Source organism: Puma concolor, chromosome A3, assembly GCF_028749965.1.
Source record: "Puma concolor isolate L17-30 chromosome A3, mPumCon1.1.hap2, whole genome shotgun sequence".
Classification (NCBI taxonomy): domain Eukaryota; kingdom Metazoa; phylum Chordata; class Mammalia; order Carnivora; family Felidae; genus Puma; species Puma concolor.
The window spans coordinates 54,834,234-54,861,461 of NC_141669.1; the positions used below are offsets into that span (position 1 = coordinate 54,834,234).

At 40.7% G+C, this 27,228-nt stretch overlaps 2 protein-coding genes across 2 annotated transcripts in view; one reads left to right on the top strand and one right to left on the bottom strand.

Moving 5' to 3' along the window:
• Nucleotides 1-16,351, bottom strand: part of ANTXR1 (ANTXR cell adhesion molecule 1) — a 223,029-nt gene extending 206,678 nt beyond the window's left edge. The window contains exon 1 of the mRNA XM_086700957.1: nt 15,813-16,351. Coding sequence (XP_086557083.1) covers nt 15,813-15,964 — 152 coding nt within the window. The 5' untranslated portion in view covers nt 15,965-16,351. The remainder of the gene's footprint in view (nt 1-15,812) is intronic.
• The window catches only part of GKN2 (gastrokine 2), a 112,990-nt gene that overhangs the window by 36,958 nt on the left and 48,804 nt on the right, over nt 1-27,228 (top strand). The window lies entirely within an intron of this gene.

A 27,228-nucleotide genomic window follows, 5' to 3' on the forward strand; every position in this document is an offset into this window, starting at 1 on the left:
GAAGTAATTTTTTTATAGCCTGAGTAAAAAATTTCTATTTTTCACTTCCTCTTTTGAGAATCTATCCGTTAAGTTTTACGTGTCTGTATAACCTCATATTAACTTCTCCGGGGCCAATTACCTCTGTTTCTTTTATGCTACATCTTTTTCTTGCTCTTTATTTCCAATATACTCTACATTTTGATGTCAATATTTTCTAGCAATTTTTCTCAGTAAGGGTATGTGGATGGCATACATTTTGAATTTTGAAAGCCTAGTTATGAAATTTAAATATCACATTTCACTCAGAACTCTATAATTACTGAGGTTTTTTTTTTTTTTTTTTGAGCATTTAATGTTGTAGGCCAAAAAGAAAAAAAAATTTAATATCAGTCTGAGTCTTGCTTTTTTTGCAGGGGGAAGGGAAATCTAATTTTTTTCTTTTTTGGAGGAATGTAGACATTTCTATTTAATCTTATATTTTAAGAATTTATCTATAAGGTTGTGTATGTTGTGGATCCTTTTAAAAATTAATTAGTTTGAGTATTTGGTAGGTCCTCTAAATGTTCTCTTTTCTCTTCCTAGAATTTTTATAGTAAATATATTGTATATAGTTTATATAGATATATTTTTTATTGTGTATATATGTGTGTGTGTGTGTGTGTGTGTGTGTGTGTATGTGTTTATATATCCTGTTCCTAGCACCTATCTCCTGTCTCATCATTTTTAACTCTACATTCTTTCTGCTTCAGTTCTGGGAAAAACTTCTTAAACTGTCTTCTGATGAACTGAATTTACTTTCTGCAATATGGTGGTCATGGTTTCCAATGGATTTGAGTAGTCAGAAATATACTTTCCAAAATCTTCTTATTTTCAGCATGTTCCTTTTTCCTGACAGGCTGCTCTTGTTTGTTGATGTATTATTATCTAAAATTTACTGACGATACTAACTGGACATATATTTGCTTAAATGGCTTCAATGGTCATTGCCACTTCTTTTATATAATAACTATTATATTTAAAGTTTTCTTTAATCTTGATTCACTTTTTGGTAATTTCCTGAAAATTATCCCTACTCCCTTTTTTTAAGAAGAATCTATATGTATTTGAAAATGTTTTCCTATTTTCTTCACATGTGACATCTTTGCTGAATATAACATTGTAGGTCATAAATTTATCCATCAAAATTCTCCACCATTTAATGTGTCAGAACCTTTGTAGGTAACCCGTGTCTTTACCGCTCGTAAAATTCTTCTTTTGTCTTTGAAATTAAAAATGATCACAAGGACATACCTAAGTACTCATCTCTTTTAATTAATTAACTTTTATTGCTTCTTGATAAGCCTATTCAATCTTCATTTGCAGGTTTTTCTTAAATCAGGAAAGTTCTATTCAATCTTTGAGTGTTTATTCTAGACTATTCTTTAGCAACTGAAATTATCCGGTATGTTGGATATTTGGATATCTATTTTCATCATTCAATATTTCTTACCTTCTCTCTTATCACTTTATCTAACCCATTTTCCTATTCAAATTTGGAGAATTTCTCAAACAAGGCTTCATCAATTCATTTCATTTTCTCCATTGTTGGTTTGGCTCTTTACTGCTTCTAAGGTGAGTTTACATTTTTCCCTATTATTTCATATTTTGTTAACTGCTCTAGGTTCCTTGTCTCCTTGTTTCATATTTTATCTATTTCACAGATTTCTTATTTTATTTAACATCATTTAATTTACAAAACATATGGTGCCAAAACTGTCCTCTTTTGCTTTGAAAATTCTTTGTGTATAAACATGTTCTTCTTTCACCTTGGGAATTTTGTTTAATCCCCTTTTAAAGTTGCTGAAATTTTATAGGCCCTATTGTCATCCTTGAATGTGGGAAGGTGTTGCTGGATCTGGTATTTGCTTCCGACATAGTTTCTTGTGGTGTTTTGTTTTTGTTTTTGTTTTTGTTTTTGTTTTGCCTCATTTCGCACTCATAAACTTCTCTAAGAACTTAATCTGGAAGAAGGGAGTTGCTTTTGATGGCTAAAATAAGCTTAGGTTATTTTTCCATCACTTAGAGAAGAATAGGGAATGGAATAGACTCTTATCATTTGCCACAGATGAATTTCATCCTCACAAGGTTTGCATGTTTTTATTTGGACATGGTTACATCCATTCCAGCTTGTCATTGGTAGGGGTTTTTGGCCTGGTATTCACTTCAGGTTCATATTTTGTTGTACCAGACATCTTTCCTGGCCCTTACTGTATCCACAGAATCAAAGACAGAACTCTGCCGTTTCCCTGGAGGTCCAGGATCTATGAAGGTCCAGGATCTATGGGGAGGACTCAGTGAAGCTGGACAGAACCAGGGTCATGAAGATGACTGGGGCTCATGGGATCTCTCTTTTGTGGCTTAATTGCCCCTTCCTTATCCAGTGTAGCGGCTTCTGTACAATGCAGAAGGGCTCCAGGGAGATGGTTCTCATCACTCTTTACTTCCCACTCTTTACTTCAAACTCACTTCTAGATTTGGGATTGTTTTTGTAGCTTCTCCCAAATCTTACTCTCCGTGTTTTCTACAACTTGGCAACGGAGTTGAAAGTAGAGCCTGGCTAACATCCTTCAAACTCAGTCCATCTGTTTTGTTTCTAGTGGAATTTCTTACAAGTGTGCTGCATGTCAATGTCACTATCTTTAGTCTTTGGACCTGAGGCAGGCTGCCCCCACATGCCTCCTTAAGACTTTCTCTTTTAGGGGATTGGGGCAGTTGTAGATGATAGTGGGGGAGGTGGTGAAGGAGAAGTTGTGTATGTTCATCTTTCTTTTCAGAAATCCTAAACAAACTTTCTTATCTCCTACTAAGACCATCAGCTCACTAAATTTTAGTTCCAGCATTTATGATACCCTGAAAGTGCACTTCCAAAAGTCGCCAATGCTTTATTTCTGCTAAAATATATGGCCTTTCTCAGTTCTCATCTTGCTGGACGTATTTATAATATGCATAAATACAACACACTCTATTTATTGTTTCAACAAATGGATTTTTGTTTTTTTTGTTTTTTTTTTTTTTAATTTTTTTTTTCAACGTTTATTTATTTTTGGGACAGAGAGAGACAGAGCATGAACGGGGGAGGGGCAGAGAGAGAGGGAGACACAGAATCGGAAACAGGCTCCAGGCTCTGAGCCATCAGCCCAGAGCCCGACGCGGGGCTCGAACTCACGGACCGCGAGATCGTGACCTGGCTGAAGTCGGACGCTTAACCGACTGCGCCACCCAGGCGCCCCTCAACAAATGGATTTTTGAATGCTACTAGGTCCTTTCGAACCTATAAAGATTAATAATTCCAACCCTTGATATTTATTAAGTACTTACTAAGCAGCAGGTATTGTGGTGAGCACTTTACCCGCATTACCACTTAGTAATAGTAGCTAACACTTCATGAGAACTTTCTACATGCTCATAGGGTTCTGTTCTAGGCACAACCACCCCATGTGATAATATTATCTCCCTTTTTACAAATGAGGAAACGGAGTTCACAAAGAGGTTAAGTAGCTTGCTCAAGGACACACAACTAGTTAAATGGTAGAGTTGGAATCTGAACTCAGGTGGTCTGGCTCTAGAGTCCACACTCTTAGTCTAAACACTGTTCAGTCTCCTTTCTGGTGTTTAAACCTGGGCTTTTAACACCTATGCAACACTGCCTCCCCATGGAGGGGTCAGGAAATGCACAATTACAATTTATAATGCTAGTTATTAATACTGAGAAGTACTAGAAAATCTCCACAGATTCTTATGGGAATGTGGGAGTGGGTATACCAGGAAAGGCTTAAAATTGGGGCACTTGGGGAAAACCAGGAGTGCTGTATTGGTTGACCATTTTAATGGAGTAATGCATACAAGGAGCTTCACCAGTTTGGCCTTTAATCATCTCCCCTTTTGTTTCTTTGATATTGTCTTTTATGACAATTAACAATCAGGATGGCCATATACGTTAAAATCCAAACAGACATTTTCAAAAGTAAAATAAGAAACCATTAATAATTGTGCTGGGACAAGAAGCATAAGCCAGTAATGTCGTGGGCCGTGATTTATTGATTAGTGGTTAGATTATGGCTGTCCAATGGCATCTTGAATTTCCTTTTATTATTTTGACTGGTGTATAGGTACAGTTAGGATACTTCACTTTTTAAATTTTCTATGTCATTTCCATAAATTTGGTATTTGCATTACCTTGTATGTGAGAAATGATGTCAGAATGACTATGATTCTGATCATAATGCTTTGCCACCAAGATCTTGGGAAAGCTCTGTTCCAGGTGGTTCCTACAGGTATTTATTAACTGGAGCTGTACATGGTTGAGCATCAGGATTTGAGGCAAAGAAGATAAGGCCACTGAATGAGACCCCAGAGGACGAACACTAAGGGTTATTCCTTTCCATCTCTTGATAATCAACCATCCTGCTGCTTATCATGCAATGTGAGTTGTTATGGAGTTGAGACATTCTGAATAAGGGAGGTATTTTGAATGAAGATGTGATGTAGAGAGGTGATTGTTCTTTTTTTTTTTTTTTTTTTTTTTTTTTTGTACTACAGGGAGCCCACAACTAGTGATAGGAGGGGGCCAAGTACTAATGATCATCTCATAAGGGTGAGAGGGCATCACCTATGTAAAGATGGGAGTGGTGATAAAGGGCATTAGCTAAAGGCAAGAAAGTGCATGAGTTAGTTCGGGGAACCACATGGTACAGTTTTGTTGGAAATTACAAGGGTGTAGGTTGTGGTAAGAGATGAAACTAGGGAAATAGTGGCCTGAGCAATAAGGCTCTTGAATGCCTTGCTAAAGAGTTCACATTTTACTCTAAAAGAGTTCTGGGTTGGGGCGCCTGGGTGGCGCAGTCGGTTAAGCATCCGACTTCAGCCAGGTCACGATCTCGCGGTCCATGAGTTCGAGCCCCGCGTCAGGCTCTGGGCTGATGGCTCAGAGCCTGGAGCCTGTTTCTGATTCTGTGTCTCCCTCTCTCTCTGCCCCTCCCCCGTTCATGCTCTGTCTCTCTCTGTCCCAAAAATTAATAAACGTTGAAAAAAAAATTAAAAAAAAAAAAAAGAGTTCTGGGTAAGTGTTTAAAGGTCAAAGGGTGGGTCAGATGATGTCAAGATTAGATGTGTGTTCTAAAAAGATTAATTTGGTGCCACTGTCAAGAATACATGGGGTGGGGGAAGGGCGAAGGAAGTAGGTAAGGAGACCAATTTAGAGACTATTTCAGCGAACTGGTTGAGGAAAGGGAAAGGCCTGAGCTAAGGCACCGAGGAGGCAGAGAATGGGTCATGTGGGATGATCACAGGACAGATGTCAGGGCAGGTGTTGTCCAGCCTTGCAGTATGAGAAAGATACTCCCAGATCTTTGGTGTAAGTGGCTGGGGTTTGTGGTGATGTCATTCACCAAGACTAGAAATAGAGGAAAAGATGACATAAAGGGGTAAACAGTGGATTATTCTTCCACTGGAATTCTCTCTCCCCTTGCCTCGGTAGTACAATTCTTCTCTGGTTCTCTTCTGACTGTTCTGGAAACTTCTTCTCAGTTAGTGGAGTTTCTTCTTTGGCACAGATATTCCTGTTGGCAATTCCTCTAAGGTTGGACCCTGGCCATCTCTGTCAATAAACTCCACCTCTTCTTGACATTTTAAAAATCCTGAGATTATCTTGGTATCATCTCGGTATTATTTATTATTCATATCCACATTTTCGACTACTACCCTTGGGCTAACAACACTCAAATCTTTATTCTCAGTCTCAGGGTATAAATCCAATTGCCTGCTCAGCATCTCCACCCAAACGCCCTACATGTTCAGACTCAACACATCCACACCAAGCCTTCTTTCCTTCTGAAACCTCCTCCTTACTCTCTCAAGACTCTTTCCTCTTCCACATCCCATGTTCATCAGGTCCTGTTGCTCCTCACTACAAAAGAGCTCTCAATTTCATCTATTCTCTTCCTCATTCCTACTACAAGAATAGGTGGGATATAGATAGAAGCCTGCCACTTTTGTCTCTAGAAAACTTTAATCCCATAACCTATTGCTGACATTAAAAAATCCACTCTTCCTAGATTCTTTCCTGTCACTCTCCCTGTCATGTTTACACCACAAGGGAGGTGGGTCACTTTGCTATCCTGTATGTTACCCCTTTGCGAACAATGTCTTCTTCTTTACTTGGTTACCTGGCAAGATCCTGCTCAGTGTTCAAGTTCCAGCTCCAAAGTTACCTCCTCTATGAAGCCTCCTAGGCCTCTCACGTCTCACCCAAAATTATTTTACCAACTCTGTTTCCCTAGCCCTTTGTCTCTTCTACTAAAATGTGAAATCCTTGAGAACCAGAGACCTCCAGAAGTTTAGCATGGTTTGAAAATTCTGCATTAAATTGGTGTATCCCTTCTCCTAGCCACATAGTCCTGCCTGGAATCTAGGGTGGTGCCTTTTGTTAGAGACCCACATCCTCTTTCTCCAGGGGTAATTACCACCAGCAGCAGCATCACCATCACCATTACCATCTGTCATTTGGGTACTCACATACCAAATGCTTCATTACAGGTTTTAATCTAATGTTATTCTATAACACTTCTGTGAGGCAGAAATGTAAGGCCTATTTTATTGGTAAGAAGACTGAGGTTCAGAGAGGCTAAGTAATTTTCAACAACGTCACAAAGCTTGGTGAAAAGGCTGAGCTGGTGTTTAAAGCCAGAGATGTCTGATTCCAAAGTTGGCTTTCTTAACGCTTATGCCTGAGCCTTGGTTCATTCTCCTGAGGCACTGGAGCCACATTTCATGTGTGACATCTCAATAGAAAGGTAACAAAGGACTGTACTGGCAAATACACGGCTTAGATATATATGCACACATGATAGGGCCTGGTAACACTAAAGGGCAGTGCATAGTCTGTCTGATCTCTGCTCTTCCTTCTCCTCATCAGGTTGGACTTTTCTACCACTGCCTAAAATAAGAACTCTGCTTGGTCTCCAGTTCTGAGGTGCCTGCTGCCTCAGTGACATCTCACCATAGAGGAGAAAGGACATCATTATGGGGCAGCTTTCCTTGTCTTCCTGTTCACTCTTACCACTTATTGTGGGAGGGAGAGACCCACATCAGAATCACCTGGGCATTTTTTCCAAAATATACATGCTTGCCTTGGCCTTCTCAAGTTCTGATCTGGCCCTTGGTTAAGAACTACTGGTTGAGGAGCCCCTGGGTGGCTCAGTAGGTTAAGCGTCTGACTTCGGCTCAGGTCATGATCTCACAGTTTGTGAGTTCGAGCCCTGTGTCAGGTTCTGTGCTGACAACTTGCTCAGAGCCTGGAGCCCGCTTCAGACTGTCTCCCTTTCTCTCTGCCCCTCCCCGCTCACACTCTGTCTCTCTCAAAAATAAATAAACATTAAAAAAAAAGAACTACTGGTTGAACACATTCATTTCCAAGGTCTACAATTTCCACTTGTCCTTATCAATGAAACCTTCCCATTTCTTCCAGACAAAATGCTTATCCTGCCCAGCTGCAGTCCAGGGATGCTAGGAATCAACATCATTGTCATGCCTTGCTCTACCTGACCGTCTTTCAGTCAGGGGTTCTCGACCTGGGCAGTACTATCTCATAAGAAGGCATTCAGAAATAAATGTAGGAGCATTTATTTATTGGTTATCACAACGATCAAGATGGCTATTGGCATTTACAAAGCAAGGATCAGTAATGTTAAGCATCCTACAGATCCCCACATTGAAAAAATGTCCTACTAACATTGTCAACAGCACCCTCACTGAGAAACACATTTGGTGTTTGATTTAAGCTTTGAATAAGTTTATTCAATACGTGGGCATCCTCTGGGCTCAGCTGCTGCAGTGTCCGGGGACTGCTCTCCCTTGCCAGCCTCCCAAGTTCCCTCATATCCTATAAACTATGGAAAAAGAGATTCTTAGTTTTCAGACGTTCATGTAATACAAAGGTGGCAGGAAAGCTTGTCTAATCTCCATTTCTGCTTTCCATTTAATCTAATTTAACTCCTTACCCACTAAGATGTGGGAAGAATGGGGAAGGGGGAAAAAGAGCAGGAGCCATCACTGCCTCATGGGCAGATTGAACTATCACGTCTGACAGGAATCCCAGGTTGATGAATAAATACAAGATCTAGATCAAAACCAACCCTTTCCCATCTGTCTTATGTATCTCTGCCCTCTCTCAGTGACTACTCCTTTCTTGCTTACTCAGGCCAAACCCGTGTATAATTATAGGTTTGCAGTAGAGGCTTTTAATGCCCACCCATATCTGGCTTTCCTCTCCTTTTAGACATGGGAAGATGACCTTTTTCACCCTCTTTCCATAGGCTGAGGCCAAGTAGCTAGTTCTGACCAATGTGCTGTGAGTGGAAGGATGTGTATCGGTTTCTGCTGGAGCATTTCATTGCCAGTGAGAGACCCTCCAGCATTTTCTTCTCTTGTAGCTGTCATGGTGGAAGCTGGTGTTAAGATGACGTCTCCACCAGCTTGGCTCCCAGAACAACTACCCTGAGCAGAGAGCCCTTGCTGACTCCCATCCAACATGCAGAGTAGGCAGAGATTATAAACAAAAGTTTATACCTTTGTTGCTTTCAGTCACTGAGATTTTGGGAATTGTTTGTTATTACAGCATAACTTAACCTATCCTGATTGATTCAACGTTCATTTGCATGTTTAGATTTTTTTCAGCTTTGTGCGTAGATCGTGAGTCAGAGTGGCTTGGGTTTGAGGCTGAGTTTCACCACTTAGAGTGACCTTGGCTAACCTTTCTAAACCTCAATTTTCTCATGTGTCAAATGGTGATCATGACTGTACTAACCTTACGTGGTTGTAAAAACTAAATGGGGTAATATAAGAAAAGCACTTACCACAGTGTCTGGCAGGTAGCAAGGGCTCAGTAAATGTTACTTACTATTTTTTTTTATTGTTGATCTAAAATTGACTTTACTTGCCCCCTGCCCCAAATCCTCAGGAGCCTTTAGCTTTGGCTGCCTAGAATCCTTCTAATATCCTTCAGCCTAAAAAGCAAATAGTCTGGAACTGCTTCCTGCTTCTTTTCCATTCCTTGCAGCTCCCAGAACGGGACATGCTTGCAATAGACACTGTGTTACCTATATCTTTAATTGAGTACACACTTGTGATTGGAACTGAGAAAGTATTTATGCCAAATGAATGAAAGAATCAGCCAAAATGAAGAAACCTGATTACTTTTTTCAGTATGAAACTGGCATGTCTGGGAAACATGTCAGGAGATGTCCAAATACTTATTTTGTCTTTTGTTGCTGAGTGATCGCTGGGAAAGGCAAAATCCAGTCTCTTGGCCACAAATCAAAAATAGACATACATTCCAAATTAGCAGAGAGAAAATCCCGTTTGCATTTATGTGACAGCCAAACCTTGCTAAGGGATGCCAGAGTTTGTTTCTGGACCTCTGGGAGTCCTTTAGCACTTGAAGATAATTACAGGTTATCTTAGGACAGGCGCCTTCCTCCAACACTCTTGGATTCTATTCTCAACTTGACACTGGGTTTTACCAGGTCTCCATAGCTAAGGAAACGAGAAGCAATTACTTGGCTAATCCAGACAGAAATACAAAACAAAACACCTATGCCTTATTTATTTTTATTTTTGACCCATATGCCAATCTCCAATTTGTAGGCAGTTCTACCAACTATTAACTAGTCTAATACATCCTTTTCAAACCTGGAGCCTAACTGGAGAAACATTTAAAACCAACCATAAAATCCATTTCAATACAAAAAGGAAAGAACGAAAGAAAGAAAGAAAGAAAGAAAGAAAGAAAGAAAGAAAGAGTTGGGAAGGAAGGGAGGAAGGGAGGGTGGGAGGGAGGGAGGGAGGGAGGGAGGAGGAAGGAGGGAAAAAAGGAGAGAAAAGAAGGGAAGAAAGAGAAGAGAAAGGGAGAGATTGATTGATTCCTGGCCCCTGAGGAAATTTTTTTTTTCTTTAAATGAGGCCTCTCATAACTATTATTGTAGCATTTTCAAGATATCTTATAATGGACTTTTTGTTTTCCTTATTCAGAGCTAATTTTGCATTTTTATTACTCAAAGCCCTCTTTCAAGGTATTCCTGAAAACAAGCTACATCTGAAAACATTCAACACGTCTACAAGAGTTGAATTTCCTTTTTCCATCAGATTCAATCTGAACAAATTAACAATTTATTGGACCGTTAACTGCATCCTAATCAGATATCCTGAATGCACCTTAGAGTCCTAGCCATCAGCTCTCATCTCTGTGGGCTGCAGGGGGCTGGAGTCCTTGAAACTTTCAATCAACTATAGCTGACTTAGCAAAGCAGTAGTTCCTCAATTAAGTAATGTTGGTTGCCTTATGTACCATCATTTACTGAAACTCTGATGCAGGGATTTTTCATTCCTGGAACCCACCCAGTTCCTCTAGTTGGACTGCCATGTGCTTCTCATTATAACCCAAGTACACAGGGCAGCGATGAGTGGAGAAAGCGGGGCTCGGAGTCAGGATCAGACATCAGCCCAGCTCTGTCATGAGCTAATCCTAGGTCCTCGGGCAGGTCACTTAATCCAGTGGGTTGAACAAAGGTTTAACGGTTTGCTCATCAGTAAACTAAGGACACTAGTGCTTGCCTTAGCTACCAAGAAAAGTTGTCTTTGGGGCACTTGTGAGAATGTGTAAGTATCAGGAGACTTCAGTTCTGACTCTAAAGATTTCTTTTGTAAGTTGGTAGTTGGGAACCCAGAAGTATTTTCTCAGGAAAACAATACCATACCCGGTGGTGAAGTTCCCAGTCTAATGCTACAAGAATCTATTTAACGGCCATGTCCCTGGAGTATAACACACGGTAATGGTCCTACAGATCATCACCACTATGGGATCATCCAATTGTGGTGCTGAGGGTAGAACTCTGGGCGAGTGGCAATGGGGTCTCCTTGTATGAGGAGAAGAGAAAGAGAAAATCCCTTCCTACCAAACAGGAAGGAAATAGCAGAGGGCTCTAGTGGTAAAAGAAGACATGCTGAGCCTGTGGAGAGCCTTTACAAATGCAAGGATATATTATTGGCTGTGGTTTTGGAAAGTCCTATCAATAAAGTTATTTGGTGCTTACTGTCCCCTCCAGCCCCCTGTCTCCTCCACGCCTTCTGCTATCGACATCATCCTATATTTGAAGTCCTTTTTTTTATTTTAAAAAATGTGGTGTTTTTTTTTTTTTTTTTTTGAGAGACAGTGCGCACGTGAGCATGTGTGGGGGGAGGGGCAGAGAGAGAGACAAAGAATCAGAAGCAGGCTCCAGGCTCTGAGCTGACAGCACAGAGCCTGACATGGGGGTCAAACTCATGAACTGTGAGATCGTGACCTGAGCTGGTCAGATGTTTAACAGATTGAGCCACCCAGTTGCCCCTATTTGAAGTCTTTAGGGCACTCATGAATATAGCCAGCACTTCCCCAAGACTCATGATGGAAAATCCACTTTTTCCATTTAAGTAACTAACCATTCCCTATAAAACTGACCAATGTATGATACATAAATGTATAGTATCATAGCAGGGGAGCCCTGGGAGAGAGGAAAGGTACATTTATGTCCATGGACCACTCAACAGGATGCATGAATCTTAGAGGACCCCTGGAAAAGTGAAAGGAAGCTAGCTTCTCCTTGTTTTTCTCTGCATAAAGCCTTCCAAATCTGACTCCTCAAATCCCTGATTGAATTCCCAGCAATCTACTTTTCCTGACTGTAACCAGAAAAGCATGTTTAAATGAAGATGAAATTCCATCAGTATAAAGCCTTGTGAAGCCCAGTCCACCAGCCCCATCGCCAAAGCCGCTAATAATGCCCTATTGTGTTACTGTGGTAGTCTAGGTTATCATTATGAAGGCTTGCTCCTGGTTGGGAAAACACGACGTTCCATTAAATGTATAATCTGGGTTCTCTCCAGGCCAGAGATGCATCCTGCTTAAAGGTGGAATGGGCTGAGTTTTAATGTCATGGAAAAAAAGAGGACCATTCACCAGGGAAAAGGGAGTTGAGGGGTGGGGAGAAGAAAGGTGAATTCGGTGCCCTGGGATTCCTTAGTTTCAGCCTGTAGACAGTGTGTAGCCAGCCAAAGTATCTTAGATGCCCAAGGAAAAAGTGAGTCAGCATTCTTTTCCCTTCCGCTCTGCTGTGGTTGGGTGCTGGACAGCACTGTTCTTTCTAGGACAGAGGACCATGTCTTAGAGACCACCAGGGGCCTCTTGCAATCACTGCCTTTGGGCTCATCCCCCACCTATGTTCAACAATCGTATAAATCAGCCTGGGTGAAGAGCACAAGCTGAAGTGTGCACACCATCAAGTGCTAGCAATTTTTTCATTCAGCACAAAAATACCCTCTCTTTTCAAGCCACTGGACAACTAAAAGAAGTCAGAGGAGTCCACCTCAATATAAAGGTAGGTGCCTCCAAAGGGGCCCCCATTATTTCTTTCATAGAGCAGTTTTGGGTCCCCAATGCACTGCAGAGCATCCCATGATGCATTTAGAAATTTTCTCCAGGTTTAGATACAAAAGAAGCAGCAGACTCTATAATTATCATATGCTTGGGGCTCAGCACGCTGGTTAGAGACCTCCTCACACTTGAAATATTTTTTTTAAGTCAAAGTAACTTATTTTTGTTGAATATAGAAGTAACATATGCCCATTGTAGAAAATTTTGAGAGTTCAGAAAAACACAAGAAAAGAATTTAAAAATCTTATCCTCCAGACAGGAATACTATTACATATTAGGTAAATCAAGAAATACACATGTGTGTGTTTACCTTTTTTTTTTTTTTTTACAAAGATAGAATCTTAACGTACATAATATTGGTACATTAATACACCTAAGAGTACATAATAATATAATATTCACCTAAGAGTACATCATGAGCATTAGATACTTCTCCTAAAATATCTTACAAGCATGCACAGTCTGCATATTCAATGCTTTGCTAATATCATGCCTAACTTAAGAAATCCACTGTTGTTAGACATTTAGGTAATTTTCAGCTTTATTATTATAAACAGCACTGCCATGAACATACATCTAGTCACTTGCTGGAGAGTATATTTGACTTTTCCTTTAGGACATAGAATTGTTAGATGGAAAAGTAGAACCCCATTTTTTAAAAAAGCATTTGATACATGTTGCCAAATTACCTCTTTGCCTGCACCATCCAATACAGTGGCCACATGCTATTTAAACTTAAATTGTTTAAAAATAAATAAAATAAGAAGTTCACTTCCTTGTTCACACTAGCCACATTTCAAGGGCTCAATAGCTACATATGGCTAGTAGACACCATACTGGCCAGAGCAGGTATAGAACACTTCCATCATCACGGAGAGTTCTATTGGACATCACCAGTCTAGAAAGACCATGCAAATTTGTATTTTCCTTAGTAAGATATGACAATGCTTTCCTCCCACAAGTTGGCCGATATTGAATATTGTAGTTTAAAAAAAAAAATCTCCACTAACTTAATAAAAATTACATCTTGTTTGCTTTTTTCACTTCTTTGATTACTAGTGATGTTGAAATTTTTTGTTTATTTACTGATTTTCATATGTTTTTTGGTGAATTATTTATGTACTAAGCCTATTTTCTCCTGGAATCATCTTTTTAAAACTGCTTTTTATATATTAAGGTCAATCTTTAAGCAATAATTTATGCTGTCAAAGTTTTTGTAGCTTCTTATCTTTTATTTCTGACATATTTTCACTTATAGAAATGGAAAATTTGAACATATTTAAATATTTTCATAGTTTTCTTTGTTGTTTCTGTCCTCCTGTTTTAAAAGCTCTAAACCTAAGGTTACAGTAATATTTGTTTAAATTTTCTTCCGGTTGTTTCATCCTTTCATTGCAAACATTTAAATTTTCAGTCCTTCTGGAATTTACTTTGGTTTGTGGTGTAAAACAAAAATGTCACTTCCCCCCCCCCCATGTTACCAACCATTTGTCCAAGAATCGTTTTTTAAAGTAACAAATTAATTCCCCACTGACTTGAACTTCCACTAAATGCTCACATGTTCTTGGATTTCCTTCTAGATTTTCTATTCTGTCTACCTATTCTTTGGCCTTTACCATCCTGTTTGTAATCATTTGCCTTGTAATACATTTTAATATTTGGAGGTATAAGTACTTCTTCACTATCTTTCTCTAAAAATGTTTTACCTCTTTTTCACCAGTTTTTTTGTTCTCTAAGATAAAGGCGGAGTCATTTTATTAAATTCCTCTCACCACCAAAATAAATTCCTACAGAACTTTGATTTAAATGTTTAATTCACTTCAAATTAATTTGGGGGAGAACTGCTTATCTCTCCCGTGTGGAGTCAATCCATTCAGGGGCATGGTGGTTCTGTCCATTTTTTCAAGTCTTCCTGTTTGTCCTTCTGAACTGCCTTTTTTTGGGAGGGGGGGGGAAGCACCATGATGGGCACCTCTGACTGCTTTCAGACAGTCTCTGAATTTGTGAGCTTCTGCCCCCAGCCACTAGAAGTAACAAAAGAAATTCCATTTCTTAGTATTAGAGTATATTCTCAGTATCCACCTTCTCATAAATCTCTAAGAAAGAGATTTCATTTTTCATCCAAAGAATCTGGAGTTCAAAACAGCCCTTACGGAAAAATCAAACTCCAGGGGCAACTGCAAAGCACATTTGGTGTCTAGCTGGCCAGCTTATTTTGCGGGACTCTTTTTCCAACTCCCAAATACTTTCCAGTCTGTGAAATTCATCTCCCCACCACTGTTAACAGCAAGCGCCTCTCCTGGCACCAGAGAGCTCACATAGTTTTAATGAGCATGGATCTTCTCTGAGGGGCTTTTATTGTTGAAGCTGGATTTTAGTAGATAGCATAAAGCTTCCTGGAATGACTGTGGGCTTGGCAAATCTAAGGGGATTTGGGAAATGTTTAATTGGTGAGAGTTCAGCTCTCCCTTGAGCAGACCTGAAGTCTAACTCTTATCCTTTTTGTTAAGGAAACCAGGGCTCCTGCACCTCCCAGGTAGCCCACCAGTGGAATTACCAAGAACTTGACTCAGTCTGTATCCGAGGTCCCAAGCCAAGGTAGGGCAGGTGGGAATTTACCCACAGGGGACTTTTGGCAATGTCTGGCAACAATTTTGGTTGTTACCAATGCGGGACAGGGGGGAAAGGGGGCAGAAGAGAGGGAGCATGGAGCGGGGAAGTATGGGGTTACTGGGAGAGGCCAAGGGTGCCCAACAAAGAATTCCCCAGCCTAAAACCCAATAGTGTCTAAGTTGAGAAATCCGCCTTATATTTTCACTAATTGCCCAGTCAGCGTGCACTGTATTATTAGGAACAAAGGCAATGTATTATGCAGGACAGAATGTGGGGTTTTTTTTGTTGTCGTTTGTTTGTTTTCAAAGACAGGACTGACTTTCAAAAGCCCACTCCAGCCTTGCCTGGAAGTTCTGCCTCTCCAAAGCACGCCCTTCTCACCAGGTTTCTAAAGCAAATGGAAAAGATTCACAGAAACGTATTAGGTCAACACATCCTCACACTCCTTTGCAGGCTCCTCATTCACAGAAAGCTAGGCGGAAAGTAGGTTTTCCCCTCGAACCAGCAGCGACGCCCCTGCGGGCTCCCGCTGCAGCGAAGAAGGATGGGGAGGCGCGCTCCCCGACAGAGGCGAAGCGCGGGGCCTCGGCCACCCCCGCGGTCCCTCTGGGTCCCTGGAGACGCGTGCCTGTCTCAAAGCCTCGCTGCCAACAAGCCCAGCCCGGCAGCGAGCATCATCAGCCGAGCGCAGGGTGCAACAACTCATGGCACTTACTTGTCCAAAATGAAGTACAGGTCAAATCCCCCGTAGCAGGCTGGACCCCCTTCCTCCCTGCGTCCCCCTTGCCCGGCGCAGATGAGCACAAAAGTGGCCAAGGAGAGACACTTGAAGCCAATGCCGAGGGCTTTCTGCTCCACGGTGGCCATGACCTGCAGCCCAGGGAGAGGGTAGGGACCTCTGCTTCCCACGCGCCTCGAATTCGTCTGGACCCTCAGGGACGCGCCATCCGAGGGGCCCTGCTCGCGGGCCCTTTATTCCCCCTCGCGCTCCTGGAACTCCCCGGAAGCAATTGTCTGGAGGAGTTCAAGGCTTTCCTTCTGGTTTCCGCTTCGATTCTGTTTCTAGGTTTCAGTTTTCAAAAATCCCAATACTGTACTCCGCTTTTTTAAAGGGGCTGCTCCAGACTCTGGCGGCGGACCGCTCGGGAGGCTGCGCTGACGTTTTGCAATGGAAGCAGCTTCGTCCTGACGCTTCTTTGTCCCAGCTTTTAAATATTATGGGGTGGGTTTTCAGATTGTTCTTGGTTGGGAGACTGCCTTGCCTTTTCTCCCTCCTCTTGCCCCACTCTCTCCTCCCTTTCTCCTTTTTTGGGGGGCGGAAAGAAAGTTCAAAGGGTGCCACCTTGTGGCCGAAGATGGCGAAAGCGCCCTTTGGCTTTCGCGTGAGTGTGGTTGTGCGTGTTTTCTCCTTCTTTCCTTCTTCTCATGCACCTTCCCTTTCATTCTCCGTTATTTCTTCCCCACTCCTACTTCTTGCTCACTCTCTAGCCTTTTTATCCCTGTCCTCTGCTTTCCTACGCTGCGTCTGTTGATAAGGTCACTGTAAACATTTGATGAGAAATTACTTCCTCCAAGCACCTTGGCTCTGACCCTGGGGCTGGGACCTTTGCAAAGGAGCCATTGTGCAAATGAAGTAGAGATGAACGGTGCCTTTGTGATCTGATTCATTCCAGTGACCTTACTGCACTATTAGTGCAGATCATAAAAGAGACTGTAGGGGTCCAGTGACGTGGCTGGGAATAGCATAAACAGTCCCAAAGAAAAGGCTGCTCCCGGCGTGGAACAGCCGGGCATTCTAGATTGTCTCCATCTCCAGATTTTGGAGACTCTGTGAGAAGTTCTTCTTTTCAGCCTGTGAACTTTGACTTTTTCACCCTATTAGGGCAGAGAGAGTAAACAGCTCACAAGAGTATAGACCTTCCGAATAGTTTGGGACTGGCAGGGAAGAGCGGATCAAGGCAGGAACTCAGTTTTAGCTTCATAGATGCCCCCTGGAGAGTCCTCAGTGCACACTTAACACTCCATTTTCCAGCATGATTTCTCCCCTCCATTTGTGATCCTCTAAGACACTTACCATCCATGGTGGTTTCCCCCCACCAGTGTACCATGGAATCCTAGTGTCTCGGAATGCTTCATTAAACGGTAATTTTGTCGTCAGATAAGTTTCGGGGATTCATAAAGCATTGCACTACCCTGCCTCCGATATGATCCTCAATGTCCTTCCTTCCCTGGTATTCAAACACACCCTCCCCTCCTCGCACTGAATAAGACTGACTTGTGTGTAGTTGATAAGGTATTGCAGAAATGACGTGTGACTTCTGAGGCTACGTCATAGAAGATATTGTGGTTTCCTTCTAGCTCTCTTGGATAACTTGCTCTGAGGAGCCCGTTGCCATGTCAAAAGGTCCCTCAAGCGGCTGTATGGAGGCATCCATGTGGCAAGGAGCTGAGATGCCCTGCTGATAGCCAGCAACAATTTGCCAGCCATGTGAGTGACTCATCTTGAAAGTGGACCCTCCGGCCCTAGTCAGGCTGAGAGATGACCGCAGCCCTGGTCAGCATCTTGACTGCGGTCTTATGACAGACCCCAAGTCACAACCACCTAACTAAGCCAATCTCAGAGTCCTGACACACAGAAATTTTGAGATAATTATGGTTTATTAGTGTTTTAAGCCTCTAATTTGGGGGTTAATTTGTTATGCAATAATAGATAACTAGTAAATACCTATACATTAAAGCTTTGATAACTTTTTTTTAAACTTTAACTGTATTTCCTAGACTTGCTCAATCCTGAAACTGTTCTTTTCAAATAACACCTATTGACACCTACACTTTGGGAATCACTGCTCTCAGGAAAAAATAATTGGGAGGAGATTAAAATACTCTAAACTGCACAACTCTTGCTCCTCCATATCTTTAAAGTAGAATAAAGATATCCAGAGTCAATAACAGGGGTGAATGAAGCTCCTGGTATATTAGCAATGTGATGGCTCAACAAGTCTACAGGGGGAGACATCAGCTTCTTTGAACTGGCAACATTTTCCTTTGGTTGTTGGGGTATAGCAGCCTTATAATTAAAGCATGTCGGGAAATGGGGTGGAAGAGGACCTAGGAAGGAGAATCTTCTTTGGCTTCCTGCTAGCATTTCCCAGATTAGTGTCACAGCTAAGAGACATCCAAGTATCAAATGCCCTAATGCAAATGTTATCATTTGCTTGAGGGGATTCTCAATGCTATGATTGGACTGAGGGCGTCAGAGTTCCTAATCTCTTGCAAAGATCCCAGTGTTCTGGAGGAGATTGACTGACTTTCCCAAGGTCCACAGAGATAGATAGATAAGGCTTAATTGTTTTTTAACGTTTATTTATTATTGAGAGACAGACACAGAGCATGAGCAGGGGAGGGGCCGAGAGAGGGGGAGACACAGAATCTGAAGTAGGCTCTAGGCTCTGAGCTGTCAGCACAGACCCCGACGTGGGGCTCGAACTCACAAACTGTGAGATCATGACCTGAGCTGAAGTTGGTTGCTCAACCAACTGAGCCACCTAGGTGCCCCCCCACTTTTTAAATTTTTTTTAACGTTTATTTATTATTGAGAGACAGAGAGACACAGAGCGTGAGCAGGGGAGGGGTAGAGAGAGGGGGAGACATGGAATCTGAAGTAGTAGATAAGGTTTAGAAGTAACTCCTCTGCCCCTCAAAGTCAAGTCAGTGGAAGAACGGTATAGACTGTGATGCTGAGGCTATGGAGAAAAGTTTCTGGAGTTGGAGAAGTGCAAGGGCAAACTAATCATGTACATGGAAGCATTTGAATGGTAACCTGGAAACTAAGGCAAGGGAAAGTTTCCTGGAGGAAGAAGCAGTCAAGAGTGTCGCATGTTGTGTAAGTCAAGGGGATAAGCCCCAAGAAAAACCCAATGATGTGAAACGTGTCATTGTGTCACCAAGGAGATTCCAATGATGTAGTGCTTTTGGATGTTGAACTGCACTGGGTTATTAGGAAGGGGAACTTCTCTTTCAAGTATAGAGTGGGATAAGTGGTAACTTGTGAATGTTTGAATGTTTGAATGTTTGAATGCTATAAGGAAGGATCCCAGGATACTTAAGGATACCAGGAATTTCAAGTTCCCTGCCTTCCAAAAGATTGGAGAGTTTTTGCCTTACAAGACTGATCATCTTAAGGGTTTGGTCGTGCACTACTGTTGTAATTGACTATTCCAGGTTCCCTTCTTTGAGGTAGAATTAAGAATGACCTGCCTGTTTACAGGCCTCCAGCGACTTGCTGTCCCATACTTGCCCCCCACCTCCAATATGTGACTAAGCCCCTTTTGCCAAGCTGTCAAAAAGCAAATTTTGTTGTCTTGATAACATTGCCGTTTAACCTTCAAGAGTCTCGGGGCGCCTGGGTGGCTCAGTCGGTTGGGTGTCCGACTTCAGCTCAGGTTATGATCTCATAGCTCGTGGGTTCGAGCCCTGCGTCAGGCTCTGTGCTGACATCTCAGAGCCTGGAGCCTGCTTCAGATTCTGTGTCTCCTCTCTCTCTGCCCCTCCCCTGCTCATGCTCTGTGTGTGTGTGTCTCTCTCTCTAAAAAATAAATAAACATTAAAAAAAGTTAAAAAAAAACCTTCAAGAGTCTCAGGGACACTAAATCATTTGTGTTCTTGACACAAGTTCTGGAAAATGCTGCAGATAACACATACTACCCAAGAAAACTTGGGAAATTTTTTCCTTAGAAATATTTGTCCACAATAAGAACAGAATGTGTACATATCTGACACCTTGTACCATATTTTGGGTCAACCAAGTAGGTCCAATGTTTGCCAAGTTCTTGCAGGTCCCACTGGTCTTTGGGTTTTGGTGGCACCCCAAAACTTCCTAAGGCAAAACATCAGTTAGTAAAAATAGTCTTTCATTGTCATGATATTTCCTTCATGCTTGTCCTCCATAGGACTTCTGTTTGCAAAAAGCCAAGGCAGCCTTCCTAGAAGGAATTTATCATTCAGAACAACAAAGTTTCTAAAGAATCTAAATTAGCTAAATAATTGCTTTTGGTCAAAGGAAAAGCAAAGGTACTAGTAATGACTCTAAGCCCAAGGGCAAAATCATAACCTAGAGCAAATACCTTAATGGCATCGCATAGGCCAGGTTATTCACAACCTCAGCTCAGAAACAGTCAAAGCCTCATTGAGTCCAGTATTCCATTAATAACCCTACCCAAAGCCCAGCCCAGTCTAACTTGAAAATCAATTTAATCCAGTACCTCCCATGATTCAATTTAGGGCAGTTCCATACACATCCTGAAATCCTGTTAACAGCCACCCAAATGCATAAGTAGAACTTATTAAACACAGCCTCAACCCAACTCTGATCAATTCAGAGTAAAAAAAAAAAAATGAGCTAATTTCATATATTATTCAATGTCAGCCCAGAGACAGATCCTGTTTAGTCTGGTTTACAACACAGCTCACTTAAACCTATAGACCATCACAATCCATCCTAAGTCACATCTAAGCCCAGCATGAAGTTTAATCACCAACTCACTCTTAGCCTGATCTTGCTAGAGTCTGGCCAAAGTTCAAAGCTTAACACAGCAAACACAGCTTGCTTGTAGGAAGGTACATTCCTACAAGGTCTCAACCAAGAGAATAATCCATAACTCGTGCCAACATATCCTAAAAATCCATTGCAGATCCTCATAAGGACTCAAAACCTCGCTGAATAAAATGTTCATTTCATCTAGATCAGAGAAAAGGCCAATCCAACCTAGAACCCAGAGGAGGGATAAAATGGACCAGTATAGTCTAGGGTCTTGACAAGCCCAGAGTTTACAAATGCCCAATGAAAGACTATATCAGACAACTCAAGGCTAGCAAAAAGCTAAACACAAGACCAATATAAGCCTTTTTTTTTTTTTTTTTTTGCCTCGTTCTGCTCAACCCTGGCATATTTAAGCATATTTAAGACCAAAGTCTTATTCAGAGACTTCAGACCACTTTACTGTGGAAGATATCAGAAGAAATCTACCCAGGCCTGTCAAGCCCATAACTCCTTTGACACTTTTGCTAATGTGTCCAAGGCCCAAGCCAGAGAATCCAGTGGTTCTCACCATGTGTGAATATGTATATGGATAAGAATATTTGGAAGGGGTACGGGGAAGATGGAGACAAAGAAGTTTACTCACTCTGTAATAACCAATGGAAGCTTTTTCAAGATTCATGTATCTGTACAATATCAGAAATAGATATGGGGGTTTCAGGGACACACACAATCATACAGTGACCAATTTCTTTTCCCTCTTGCCTCACACACGCAGCTCTGATTAGATTTATTGTTGAATTAATGGTAATTCCCATAAATTGTGTACTGGTCAGGAAAGCATACTAATTAACATCGTAATTGCACACCAGCCTATTTGGGGCAAATTACTAACAGGGTGACATTACTAACAAGTTACATGACTTGTCCATAACATAGCTTCCCATCTGCAAAATGAGGTTAAAAATACTACCTACCTTATTGGGTTGTTACGTGGTTTCAGTGAGATCATGCATGTCATGTGTGGCCCTCAGGAAACACACAATAAGTGTTGGCTTTTATTGTTATTGTGAGATTCTGGGAAATAGCATGTGAATTTCTTCTAGAGTTGGGAAGAATAATTTAGAAGAACCACTTTCAGGGTGTTTGAGTTTTCTACCACCCATGAAACAAAGCTGTTTCTGTACCATGGACATTCATATTATCAACTCTGAGAAATGCAAAGGTGAAGATTTGGGCTCATCTAGGAACTATTGGGAATTGAAGATTTCCTAGGATACATGCAGAAAACAAACAGAAAAAATACTTTGGAGCTATCAAAAATCTATTGGCAGCAATGCTGTTTCTGCTAGCCAAGAATGCTACATAGCTAAACTCTAAAGAAACGTCTGAGAAAATGGTTATAATCAGTGGTGCTTTTTTTTTGATGCTGGTTTTTGAGATCTAATGTTATAATAATTGACACTTTTTCTGGTGCTGTTTTTTTTTTTTTTTTTTTGAGATCTAACAATCCATAGAAAAGAATCTTTATTCCGTCTCTTTATTAACTCATTCATTCATTAAAAAAATAGTTTTTGGATACCTACTCTAGGGCAGGCCCTATGCCTACATGAAGATACAACGATGAATAAAACTTGGACTTTGCATAATTTACTTGGGATATACAAATGCATAAGAAGGTATTGGTACAACAGTGTGTTTAATCTCTCTTCTAGAGGAAACTCAACATGTCCCTTCTGCCCTACCATGCCAATTCCAAGGATAACTAGGTCTGACATAATGGAATCTTCAGAGATGCACTGTTGAACCATAACTCTTTGGGTTGTCTCAGGATGTGAATGAGTTAAGACATGACAAATGTTTTTTCCTACTGGTAATGAGATACTCCTTCCTTAAGTAGATCTAAAAGTGATCAGGAAGGAGCCCATGGCAAAGAAGCAAGGTCTGGGCTACTTAAGGAATCCCCAGGATCCTTGTCCCTATTTATAATCCATCACAGCTCACCAGGGTACAGAAGGGCTTGGGGGTACAGCTGTAACTAGTAACAAGGTATGCATTCACCTCATGAGTTTGCCTCTGAGCATTGACTCCTTAGGGAACTGCTTGGCAGGTAGTCAGACCTAGGTTAGTTTTCTGGCATAGGTTTTCAGGCTCGATTAAATGTGTGTCCAAGGTAGGTGTCTAAGAAGCAGGCTCATCCTGGAACCTCAAATATGAAAGCATTTGCCCTTACTGTGACCAAAGTAACAGGGGGAAGTCCTATGTCGTTCATTGTGAGAGGGCCTCTACACCTGCTAGGATAGGACTGATCCCCGAAGCTAGAGATGTCTCCTTTCAAAATAGGTAGAGCTCAAGACATGGATGGTGCTACTACCCAGGTTTGTTTTCTTTTCAATCATATTTGTCATCAAGGTTTGAGGACTGATCTACTGTGAAGTCTTAATCATGGTCATAAATTTAGGCACTTAAAGTGTGAGTTTAAGCCAAAGAACATAGCAAAGTCAGTCAATAAACACATAAAATGACTAAAAGCCCCTAAAGCACAGAAGAATTATCTTGAGTTGAAATGGAGGAAAAAATCCAATGTCATTGTTACAAATCTAAGAGCTAACAAGGAAGAAATAAAACCCATTCCCAGAATACTGTCCTCTACAAATCAGATTTGCCCAGAGGCAGGTGGAAATCAAGTGGTAGAAAAGAAAAGTTTATAATTTGGTGTCTCAAAAACAGAAACTATAAACTTGAAGTATGGAGGGAGTTCATCACAAATTTAGTAATAAGATCAGCTTAAAATGCTGTTCTTAATCACGTGGTCAATTCCGAGACTGTGGGAAAGAGGGGGAAAAAAAGAGGAAGAAAAACATCCACATCTGGCAAACTCTATGCATATATAGTAGCGTTTTTGGAATACTTTTTCCACATTTTGATAGTTTCCCCTAAACCAGGTTCTCCTAACATAAAATGCAAGCAGCAATAGCTATATTTTTTAGTCTTCATCACTGCGATAGTTCAGTTATATACTGATGGTCCTACTATGTATCTTTAGTTGGGTTACTTCCTTCCTCTCTGAGAAAGTGTTTTCAAACTCTCAAAGTCTTCAATATTTCCTCCTTCACTCTTAGTTGATAGTCCTTCATATTTAATTGGAAAACTAGAATGTGAAAGACACTTATATATGTGATTCTTACACACAGGGACGATGCTTAGGCTGAAGCCATGAGTGTATAAGTGGAAGCTTGCATATTACCCTGGGCTAGTGAAGACAATGATAAGAAGTGAGAGTCAAGGATAGAGCCCAGGGGAATATACTAGCAGTCTTACAGAGCTCCACAGAGAGGAGACAAGTAGGGAAATAAGACATTTCTAGAAGGGAATAGTCATGAGTCTCAGTTGGGGTAGAGAGTATGAGAATATAAAAACTGAAAACTATTCATTAGATTTAACAGCCAGGAAGGGCACCTGGTGGCTCGGTTGGTTAAGCATCCAACTTGGGATTTCAGGTCATGATCTCACAGTTCGTGGGATCGAGCCCACATCAGGCTCTGTGTTGACAGCACAGAGCATGCTTGGGATTCTCTCTCTCCCTCTGTCTCTTCCTGTCCCCCACTTGTGCTTTCTATTTCTCAAAAATAAATAAATAAACTTTAAAAAATATTTAACAACCAGGAGTTCTTTGGTGACCTTCATGAAAAGAGCTAGGTAGAAATGATGCCAGGAAAAAAGGAGCATTCAGAGAGAGAGAGAGAGAGAGAGAGAGAACTCTTACTAATTAAAGCACAATTGTAAAATCGAAGAAAAAAATCAACAGAAAAAATGGAAAATAGTCTTGAAGACAAGCAAAACAAACAAATACAATAAAAAAATAAAAACAAAAAAACCCCAAAAACCGTAAACCAAAAAACAATGAACAAACAAACAAAAAGCAATGAGATGAAGATGACAAGAGAACATAAGCTAAGTAAGTAACAGACAAGGGCAGGAGTTCCAGCATCTGAGTAACAGAATTATAAAATGTGAGAAAAGAAGAAATCATCACAAAGAAAATTTTTTGGATGAAGGACATGAGTTTGGAGTTTGGAAAGGACCCTCTGAGTCTCTGGAACGAGGGCTAAAAAATAGATCTACTTCAAGCTCATTGTTAAATTTAAGGAAATTTAGGACAGATACAAGGTTTCATAGGACTCTCAAGGGAAAAATGAGGTCACACACAGAGGAACAGGAATCAGAACAGCCTTGGACTCCTCAACAGTAACATCTGAATCCATTAGTTAATCGAGCCTTTGAACTTCTGAAGAAAATGATTTACAGCCCAGAATTCTACACACAGCCAACTATCAATAAAATGTCAGCATAGAATAAGACATGTTCAAACACAGAAGATATCAAGAAATTTTCCTGCCACATATTTCTATACTTTCTCAAGATGGTACTGGAGGAGCTCCAGCAACATAAAGGAGTAAACCAAAGAGGGAAGATGTAATACCAAGGAAACAGAGAGCCCAACTGTGACGGATAATTCTATCTGTCAACTTGGCCAGGCTATGGTGCCCAGTTGTTTGGTCAAACATCAATCTAGATGTTGCTGTGAAGGTATTTTTTAGTTGTAATTAACATTTAAACCAGTAGACTTTGAATAAAGCAGATTACATTTCATACTGTGGATAGGTCTTATCCAATCATTTAAAGATCTTGAGAGACAAGATTGAAGTTCCCTGAAAAAGAAGAAATTCTGCCTCCACACTACCCTGGGACTCCAGCCTGCTGGCCTACTCTGCGTATTTCAGATTTTCTAGCCCCCACAATTGCATGAGACAATTCCTTAAAAGAAAGCTCACCAAAATAGATTCTCTCTCTATATATATTTTGTTAGTTTTATTTCTCTGGAGAACACTGACTAATGTACCAACTCAAGACAAAGGCAAAGAATTCTTAGAATGACAGCAAAGGGACATCCCAGGATGCTGATGGTACCAATCCATATAGGAGAACAAAGATCTAAAAGTATACTGCCACAGAGGAAAAAGAAATCGATAGTTACCTTGATGTGATTGACACAGGTGAGCTAAATCTTACCTCTAAAATAGAAAGTCAGTGGAGAATGTTTGAGATTTATGAATCAAAATAGGTCAGTGTGTACCTATCATTTGGAAACATGGCAATGTGTAAATGCCAGAATTAGCTAAATTGTGGAAAGGGGATGGGGCCTGGGAGCCATGGAGGTTCATGGGACAAAAAACAGCAACACTGTTATAGTACTTTTAGACAGTTTGGTTTTTAAACTATGTGCTTTTATTATTTTGAGTAAAAACTTAAAATATTTTTTAAAATGGGATATTTCAGATTTTGCTAAAGATTCTGCTAAATTTGCTTCATTCTATATAGTTATTAGCACAATGGAATGCCATGTTGTCTTTAAAAGTAACAATCATAAGGATCAGATATCAATACACAGAGATATTTATAAAATATGGTTTAAAAAATGGAAAAGTTGAAAAATGGAGCACAGAGTAATTTATAAACATTAAAGCAATAAAAACCATATCTATACACATACACACATATATATCATATGTATATGTTACAGGAAACATACAACCTTAAAAAGCAACATAAAAACAATATATCTACATATATATCATAGGTATACATAGTATATATGACTCTATACATGATTTTTAGTGTTGCCTTTAATATTTATAAGTTACTGTTTTTTATATATGTAAATATATGTAAATAAATAAGTAAACACACACAAAACCACACCCAATTATAATTAAAATATAAAGTAATTCCTAACATTAGGAGAATGATTTCAAAAGTTAAAAAGTTTTGGGTCATGGGGCACCTGGGTGGCTCAGTTGGTTGAGCATCCAATTCTTGATTTTGGCTCAGGTCATGATCCCAGGGTAGTGGGATCGAACCCTGTGTTTGGCTTCTCACTGATCATGGAGCCTGCTTGAGATTCTCTCTCCCTCTCTCAAATAAAAAAAAAATAAGATAAAAATAAATAAAAAGTTTTGGATCATTAACAAAATGGTATATTACTCAGCTATTAAAAATAAAACACGTGAAGACTAAAACATGAGGAAGTGTTCATGGTGCATTATTACATGAAACATTTAGAATATATGTAGGCTATGATGACAAGTAGGAAAAATATTCATGTAGATAAGAGCACAAAAGTAAGTTTTACAAATCAAATAGTTTGGAAAACAAAAAGAGTAAATTGAAGGAGAGACAGTGGATGTACACAGGTTAACTGTGTAGCTGTAAAGGGGTAACGGCTGGGGTAACGGAGGTGGAAGGGGAAAGAAACGCTCCCGCAAGGTTGAAGGAGATTTTGTGTTTGCTCATTTATGTGATTTTTTGTTAAGTTGGGAAATTGCTTTAGTTGCTATTCAGGACTGGAGAAGGAAGGAAGGGAATGTATAAGCTGAGGGTTAGAGGGAGAGAGAGAGGGAGAGGGAGGGAGAGAGAAAGAGGGAGAGAGAGAGAAGGGGGGGAAGAAGGGAGAAAGAGGGAGGGAGAGGGTAGGAGGGAGAAAAATGAAGGGAAGGAGAGAGGGAGAGGGAGAGAGTGAGGAAGAGAGGAAGGG